The sequence below is a fragment of the Atractosteus spatula genome, chromosome 20 (assembly GCF_055471065.1).
Source record: "Atractosteus spatula isolate fAtrSpa1 chromosome 20, fAtrSpa1.hap1, whole genome shotgun sequence".
Lineage (NCBI taxonomy): Eukaryota > Metazoa > Chordata > Actinopteri > Semionotiformes > Lepisosteidae > Atractosteus > Atractosteus spatula.
In genome coordinates this window covers 272,724-282,352 of record NC_142725.1, presented here as the reverse complement: position 1 = coordinate 282,352, position 9,629 = coordinate 272,724, and the positions used below count along the sequence as shown (strand labels likewise).

Sequence of the window (9,629 nt, the reverse complement as noted above, 5' to 3'; positions counted from 1 at the left end):
AAAGCGGTGTGGACATTATTTTTATTTAATTTGTTTAATCTTTTTTCATAACTTGAATTTATGTAGTAGTATGTACCCCTGACGATATTTTTGTTTTGAATTGTTATATGTACTCTTGTTTGTATTGTAATGTTTGTTCTTTTGTTAAGCATAAATAAAAATTAAAAAAAAAATTCAGTGTCAGATTTCAAATACCCCCTCCATAACCACCTGGTTACATAAACATAATTTGAACAAAAGCTGGTGAAAAAGGATATTCAAAATAAATGTAATTGAACATTTTACATGTCTACTTTAAGCCGCTGCATTGAAAATAATGTGCATAATTATGACGTTGAAGGTGTAGCATATGGAAGATGGCAAAGGCACGGAATTCATACACACGAACAGTGCAGCTCAATGGCGATTCACACCTCCTGAACAGGTGGCGCTAGCAGGTGGACGCGAGTTTCATATAAGGTTGAAGAAACTCCTCTTTCTCAGCGCCGCGCCTTGGTTGTTTTGGATTCCCAGCAGCGCCGGTGAGTGACGTCATCATGCCGCGCGACTGTGCATACATTTCAGTTCGTGGCGGTGATTGAATCAGCTAATTTAAATGAATAATAAAAACGAAAATGGCTCTTTTGTAAAAAAAATTAAACTCCTGCAGGCGCGATCCTATTTTGCTGCAGCTCTGTGCAGACTTCACAAGTCAGCAAGAAGATGGCGAATTGGCTGTTAATTCTGCAAAGCGAGCTCCACTCTTTCATGGAGGTTTTGCTCAAATCGATCGTCTATGAAGTTTCGAAAGTTTTCCAAAACAGGATGTCTGACTCTGAGGAAAAGTTTTTAGACAAACTCCGCAGCATCTCCCATATTCTGGTGAGGCGGGCTGTGTTTAAAATCTCACAGTGTGTGGAGGACAGTTTCGGGAGTGAGATGGCGCAGCTGAAGAAGGAAAACGAGAGCCTGAAGTGGAGATTGCAGTTGTGGGAGAAGGAGACGGGAGTGGGAGATGATCAGGGACAGACTGCAGAAATAAAAGAAGAAATGGATACGAAACTTGAGCAGTCAGGTCAGTGCAGTGACTTGTATGAAGTCAGTGTGTGTGTTTAAAAACAGTGTCTTTAACTTCCTCACTGGTGAGAATATAATGGAGAGATGCAGAGTGAAGTGGGAAAGACTTGTGTGATGTAGCAACGGGATTCTTTACTGGAAACTGAACTGTTATTGTTCGTTCGTGGTACTGAAAACGTCTATCATACAGTACCGGCTGAAAACACCTCGTCTAGACTCAGCAATCGTAGAATAAGGTCATTCGATTGTAAATCGTTTTATTTACAATTAATTTACTTTTGGCAATTTAGTTGGAAATGAGGTAACTCTTTTTGTCCTCAGCATATGGGTGTTCGTTTTTATGAATGAGTTCGTTTTTAGCATTTTTGATGTCTTATATACAGTAAATGTAAATTGGAACAGCCATAGGAGAGCACATTCAGGTGGGAAAGGCTTAAAGTGAATAAATATGTTTTAAAAACTTAACACATTTCTGAAATAATTGTGGTGTATATAGGGAATTCAGACTTAAAAATATTGGTTGTGTGACCCTACTTTCTTGTATCATGTGACTAGCCTGAGTACAGAGATTAATTGAAGGTACACATAATATTTGCTCAACTTTTCACCATCTGGTTTTTGATTCTGGTTACCAGTCTCCTTATTTCATCATAACACGAAAAAGAGTAGAATATATTGAATATTCGTCTACAAAGTTATTGTTTTATGTTAAAAGGTACATGAACAGCTAAGATCACAGAGACACTGCTTTGCAATGTGAAAAATCCTTGAACGTTATAATTGATCATTTAAACCACATTAGCCATGAATTTGTGGAAATCTAACAGAAATAAAAAAATATACACATGTAAATTTATGTAAAATGTATAATTAGGAATGAATTAGTTGTCCTCAATTGTTAAAAGACCTGTGATGATATGTGTTTGTATTACAAATAAAGATTGATCTTTACCACATGAAAGCATCAGCAGCATATCTTAAGAGCAATTTTTGGTTCTTTAATTAATGCCTTTACCATACAATGCAGAAAACTACAACACCTACAGATGTATCCACTCAAAATGTGCTGTAAAACCCTGTACCACAGGAAATGATCTACAGGCTACCGCAGTATGTGATTCGCTGGCCAAAGTGACCGACAGGTGGCACTTGTAGTGCATTAGTTGTTAGTGAAATGATTGCTTCATTTAATCTCTCTACTGTGCATGTTTAAATTCGCTTAATATAGAATATTAATATGGGATTTTACAATAAGGGACATTTTGGTAGCTGGGCATAAATATAGTAGGAGTCTCTGAATGTCATAAATGATATTAATTTAGGAATATAAATATATTATATAAACTGTATATGGCTGGCAGTGGTAGTTTAAATAAAAAATACACAACAGTATTCCACTTTTTTACATAAACATTTTATGCATCAAAGTCTTTCACTCGGTCACTTACTGTGATTATTTTGGAAAAGTTTTGACATGCTCATTCTGACTATATTAAGTTTATATACTGTATAAAAAGCTATAATTTTTTAACCTTTTTTATGAATACTTGTGCTCCTTATTGCAGTAAAAAAACGCATACTTTTTAGAATCAGCTTAATAGTAAATATAATATGGAATCGCCTAACTAAAGAAATTAATAACAATATTAATTAAAGGATCTAAATTGACTCATTCATTTGCGATTACTTGGAAACATTTTGCCTGCCCTTTTTAGCTATAGCCAAAGCTGCTGAGTGGCCTGTTGGCATAATGGCTTTGGTGCATGTTCTGGAAGCTGGGGTTAAATTCCTTCTCAGGGTATGTTTTCCTTTATCAAATAAATATTTCTTTAAAATAGTAAATATTATGGTCACTGTATTGAATTTGGTATTTCTATATATCACAAGGTGATCAAAGTTAAATTATATCAACAACATGAATGAGCAAATGTGTATACTTTCAACAGAGGGAGTAAAAAACAGTTCTGGTTTTAATTCAAGTCAATTCAAAATACCTTATTAATTCAAATGGGGCAAAGACAAGCCTTTACAACAAGCCTTAAAACAAAATCGTATATATTATAATTATAATCAAGAATGACAATACAGTATTAAAAAGACTGCTGAAACTGAACTATAATAACTTACCTGATATTTATTAACTATGAATTTATTAATAACTAATAATTTCAAACTGCTTGTATTTTGAAATTGTATTGTGTTGGGGGTGATTTGTCAGTGTTTTCACAACCTTCGTTTTCTTATTAAAAAGCCTGTTTTTGAGACAGGGTGTTACAGACCTCTCTTTAATTTGTGAATCTCCCTCTGTGTTTCCCATTTTCACACAGATAAGAATAAACTACATATGCAAATCATTTCAGAGGTGGAAAGATGTTCTGTGCTCAATAGCTCTTCCACCACAGTAAGCATTATGTTAGTAATTCTGAAGTCTGTCAAAATCATAAAATATGTAACCAAATAGTATAGGTGAAACTTCTACCTGTCCTGGGAAAAATGATTACAAAATAGACCGGTGGGTTTACATTTGTAAAAACGATCCAATTTCAATGCAGTACGGCCGATATTATTAATAATATTAATAATGAATGACTTTGGACAGTTTGTAATGTTGGGCGCTCTGAACGAGTTAAGCTTTGATGCAGTACAAATAAATATTTCCCAGAAGCTATACTGTAGTGGCTTTAAAACTATACAACATTGCACTGTTTGCATGTTGCACGTCTTTGTTCAAGTTTTAAAACTACAGTACTGGAAAACGAGTGTTAAGAAAATACAGGACATTTGATTGCTGGTTGCCTTATATTTATTTTAAAAAATTAAATAAAAAATAAGATACAATGACATGTTCCTGCCTAACTCAAACATTGCGTGACTTTAAAAGCTGTAAAAATGGTTTAAATAGCAGAAAGTCACCTTGCTCTTACAAGCGGCTCTGTTAAGCAGAGTTTGTGTTAACACAACACAACCTTGTCAGTGAAAAAAATGACCACGGGCACTCCCCCCCCCCCCGTGCAAGGTGACAATGCGGGAAACAGGTTTTTTATTTTACTGGGAGTGTGAACATTGAGTGAGCACTGGGGCTAACTGAGACTAAAACAGTGAGATTACTGAGATGGATAGTTTTAGTAAATATGTTGACAAATATTTGAATTTCTGCAAGATAAAATTGTATCCAGCTGTGAATCGGCTACGTGACCTTGTCCCCGTGAAATTGTGGGAAAGAGGTTTAGTGGGCAGCGTAGTGACCATGGAGTGTTTTAATACACTGTACAGTATAAAGCAAATATGTTTTTTTTAAATGTTTGTATCGCTATTCTTGCAAGTACATTTTGTATTCAGTTTGTTTCTGTGTGTTAGCTAGTGGGCAAACGTATTTCCCACGAGGTGAAAATTTATCCACAAAGAGTGTACCTTTAAAGCAGAGAAGACCGCACCAAACTTTTTCGGCTCTGTAAGACGCTCAAGCCATTTCTCTTTGACATATTCTTTAGTCGTAGAGGTGGGAAGACACCTCCGCCCTCCCCCCTCCCTCTGCCTGACTTACCTGTTCCCATTTTTAACCATTCTGTGACCGAATCTCAGTGGGTTGCAGGCTCTGTGTCATTTGTTCACAAAGTTATCTCATAAATAGGTATTTTAATAAGTGAAGCTTATGAAAACTGAAGAAACAAATGACTCTGAAAAAGATACAAGAAGCTTGAAATTATTATTAAATCAGTACTGTTAATAATGACCAGACACATTATTATAGTTTCAGTGGTATTTTTAAATACCCCTTTGTTATTCCTGATTCTAATTACAATATATACGATTTCATTTTAAGGCTTGTGGCGTCTGTTAAATTGCCCCACTGAATAAAGTGTTTTGAATTAAACCGGTTGAACAGTTGACAGTATTCATGTTTGCTAATTCACATTTTTATTTCATTATTAATATAGCTTAACATTGAATATGTTATAATTTATATTAAGAAAAACATGTGTGCATAATATAATATAGTGTACATAATACTTCATCATGCGTGAATGAGTCAAATTAAAAATAAAACTTGTTTACAAAGAAAATGGATTACAGCAATACTAACAGCTATATACAGATGCAGCCATTCAAAACGAGCGAAGTATGCTGCAGTACAACGCGGTGGGCCTGTCGCATCAAAACGTGTCATAATGCGTCATTTCTCGTCATGCCACGCCCTACCGGATGCAAATAAGATTATGTTAATAGTAGAGCTGGGCGATAATTCGATAACGATAATTATCGCGATACAATTTTCCTCAATAAAATTTTAACCAAAGTTTGATAAATGTTCGATATATATGTTTATGCTTTGCGCATGATATGCGCATGCGCACAAAATACTGCGCAAGTGTGCGTGCGTGTTGCAGACCGGGCAGCTAGCAGATTTGTTTAATGTTTCTGCTGTTTGGCAAGTGTTTGTTGTGTTCTTAAAATAAAGAGTTGTTTAATTTACCAATTAACTGTCTGGTTTCTTCAACTTTCACGCAGGAGAAAAAATCTGCCTTTAAACTTGAAAGAAATAAAAATTTTCATATCAGTCGATATCGATAATTATCACGATAAATGTCAAATTATTATCGTGATAATGTTTTTGGCCATATCGCCCAGCCCTAGTAAATAGTATCCAGAATCACCTTGTAAAACCGCCAGGTGGAGCTAATAAAGTTTAACCTCTCATGTACAGCATTTGAGCTGTCACCAGAAAACAATCAGTTTCAAATCCCAATCACTGCTGAGGGACAATCTTTATTCAATTAAGAATTTAAGTTGTATACTCTTTAGACTTTTAAATTTAAAATGTGTATTACAGCATTTTAATCATTATACATTAAAAAGTTGGTATATTTTATGAAAGAAAGATTGCTCAGTTGAACAAAAGTACACAACCTACCACCTTTATCATAAATATTTTAATTATGCAGAAGTATTTTATGCATCAAAGTCTTTACCGAAGATATTACTAATATTATTAATAATGAATGACCTTGGGCAAGCTGTAAACGCAAAGTATTACCCAGGTCCACATTCTTTGTAACTGTCTTTGTAAACAGAAATACTTTATTTTTTCATTGAAAAAAAGTAACACCACAGCATTTTGTTGATCAAATCACGCATTCGTTTCCAATTATACAAAGTAAGTCTTCAAATTTCCGATTCACCATGCCTTTCACATGCTCATAAAAGATATTAATTTAGGAACATAAACATATTACTGTATGTAAACTGTACTGTATATGGCTGGTCTTGGTAGTTTAAAGACAAAATACACACCAGTAATCCATTTCTCCCTAAACATTTTAAGGATCAGGTGGTTATTTCAGAAATGTTTGTATGTGCTCCTTCTGACCATATTATTGTACGTTTATATACTTTGTGAAAAGTGATCGTTTTAACCTTTTCTGCGAATATGCTCGTTATCAGAGTAAACAAAAGCATAATTTTAGAATTTGATTAATAGGAAATATAATATGGATTCTCGTATCTAAATAAATTAATAACGGTATAACTATATCCATGTACTGTTGCACAAACAGTAGTGTAAGACTTTCCATTGATATGTGTATGGCTGTTTCAGTGGTTGTCACATGACTTGCCTTGGTGGCGTGATAGCTTAAGTGACTGATTTATAACCATGAGGTTGGGTGTTCAAACCCAGCTGTCGCCATTAGTTTTCTTTTAACAAATAAACATTTCTTTGAAAAACTAAAATAGCAAATATTATTGGCATTATATTGACATTTTTTATATTTCTAAATATCACAACATGTTCGTACTGTATGTACACAGCGGTACCGCAGGGTGTAGGGCGCAAATCCACGTGAGCCCGAAAGCCCTACATTAATATTGCGCATCGCCTGGCGCTGCGCGGTTTTCGCATATCTCTCTCTCGACCCCCCTGCCCCCGGGAGTGCTGCCTGTGCCGAATTTCACTCCACTGTCTGAGTCTCTGTGTCTACATTGTTTGTAAACAAACCGGTTTCACAGGTATTTTCAAAGTAGAACAGGGCAAGTCTTCCAATGAAAGACACACACTCCACCTTCCCCCATAGACGCATGTTTTCTTAGAAAAACAGGTTCACAACGCGAAGCTGTGTCAGTCTTCTGTGTAAAAAAAATCGGTTTGAACACCATGGGTGCTATTTTTAAGATGCTGCTGAGTAAAGTATAGTAATTTTCCTGCTGTCAGTAGTATCGTGTATATAGTTGACCCTTACCTGAATGAAACAGGACATAAAGAAAGGGTTTCAGAAATCAAACAAAGCTTTATTCCTGTGCTTACAGTCTGAGTAATTGGAGGCTACGCTGTTATGCTTCCTATGGTGATATACAGGTTTTTCGCACAAAGCCTTATTGAGCAGTATTTCTCGTGTTGTGAACAAGTGTACACAGCGATCCCTTTGGGTTCCAGTTAGTGCATAATTACGCATCGATGAAAAAACGTAGGTTTAAAAATAGAGAATTAGCTCACTGATAGTTTTATGTGCAAGCTGTGAACATTTTCACAAGTCATGGTCTTTAAAATGCATTTGGTTTGAAGGCTTTCTGTGTTTCCCTTCTGAAGATATGAGCAAAAGAATATTCAAGCGTGGTAAAAAAAATGGCTTAAAAACGAAGGCTGTGAAAACAGTCACAATGTACTTTGTACACACAGCAAGTGTTTTCGTAACTCTAGGAGGTTTCGTGAAAAAGCTACAGGCGTGCCAATATCATTTTCAAATTTCAAGCTAACTTTACCCCAGTGTGGGCACCGCATTGTTATCTCAATCACCTGCTAATTCGTTTTACATCACGGGAAGACAGGAGAATGTAATTGTACTGTATCTGTATGGAATGTGTGTTCTGTTTTCAAAATTAAAGTGTTTAAAATGTATAATTAAAAATTAAAAAAAAAACTTGCAGCTTACTCAAAGATTCTAAGATGATCACGAGGAAGTATATTGCATGTCTAATGGTCTAACAAAAACTACAGTATGCTTAAGAGTTGTTAAACCGGTTTTTATTTTTCGGCACAGCCAGCTGGCACGAACCACACAGACACCAGCTAGCCTGCTAGAGCGCCACAATTCACACTCAACCACATCACAGATCACAGATCAGTCCCACTGTATGAGATATTGCTGTTTGATCTTTGATCTGAGCTTTAATAGAGAGTTTATCTCTATTAATATAAGTATCGAGTGGTATTAAATAAATACAGCTTTTTAATATAGATTACACTTTTCTAAAATGTATTTAAAAAATAAAAATCACAATCTAATCTTTCCACGTTTGATCCCAAGAAAAATAAATCTAATAGGGGAGAAAGCTATGCTGAAAGTTTATTAAGATACTTAGAAGACAAAGATAACGATACGTTGCATTTGTCAGATTGTGAATCAATAAAGACATTTAATTAAACACGCATTTGTGACGGGGACTGTTATTATTTCTCTCTCTCTCTCTTATCAACACTCATTCAGTTGTGGTTCTTTTGGTTTCACGGAGGGCTTCTCAGATAGTTGGGCATTCAGGTAGATTGCCAGGCGAAAGGATTAGTAAATATATTTTGTTATAGCAAGTCAGTTTTTTGCGATACATAAAAGACATATTGTGGCATTATTATATAGGATGGACACTCGTTGAATGAAAAAGGGCACTTTATTTTTCGGTACAGCTGGTACAGAACCCAAACAAATGCAAACCCATTTTTAATAAAATGCTTTTATTCATTCATAATCTGACTCACATAACTTACCCGAATCGTACCCACTGCAATTTGGGCACAGAAGGGTTAAAAAGAAAGTCAGACAGGCAGGGGGGAGGGTGAGTTGTGAAACTGTTACCTGTCCTGGATAAAGCGGTTAGAAAATAGGTGGATTTACACCTGTGAAAAGCGTTCCAATTTTAATGCAATACGGAAGACATTATTCATAAAAATTTATCTTGTACGGTCTGTAAACTGAAAATGTACGAAGGAGACACGTTGTGTATCGCCTCTTTTTACACTTGGAAGTAGGGCTGGGCGATATGGCCAAAAACATTATCACGATACAAATTTTCATATCAGTCGATATCGATAATTATCACGATAAATGTCAAATCATTATTTCTTTCAAGTTTAAAGGCAGATTTTTTCTCCTGAGTGAAAGTTGAAGAAACCAGACAGTTAATTGGTAAATTAAACAACTCTTTATTTTAAGAACACAACAAACACTTGCCAAACAGCAGAAACATTAAACAAATCTGAGGTAGAGAGTATTCCAATTTTTTTTATGTCAAAATATGCATGAGTAAAATTTACAAAATAAATATCTTAATAGAAAAATTAAATACTGCAGTGTGATAAAACACACATAGAAGATGGCTCAGACAGACTGCAAAGTTTAAAGTGCTTTAAAGGATCATATCAGAAGTAATGGCGAAGAATGGCACCGTTTGCAGCTGCCAGTCTACCATCTCCCTACACTCTGCATACAGCCGAGGAAGCGCAGTCAGTGCAAAATGTTTCCGACCAGGTAGCTCGTATCTGGGGTCAAGGACTCAGATAAGCTTGTTGAATCCCTCATTTTCGA

General features: G+C 35.4%; 1 protein-coding gene across 1 annotated transcript in view; it reads left to right on the top strand.

Annotated features, from left to right (window-relative positions):
* The first annotated feature begins 523 nt into the window (after positions 1 to 523).
* LOC148817380 (uncharacterized) overlaps positions 524 to 9,629 on the top strand; it is a 72,953-nt gene continuing 63,847 nt past the window's right edge. Inside the window, exon 1 of the mRNA XM_088938009.1 lies at positions 524 to 1,054. Coding sequence (XP_088794135.1) covers positions 703 to 1,054 — 352 coding nt within the window. The 5' untranslated portion in view covers positions 524 to 702. The remainder of the gene's footprint in view (positions 1,055 to 9,629) is intronic.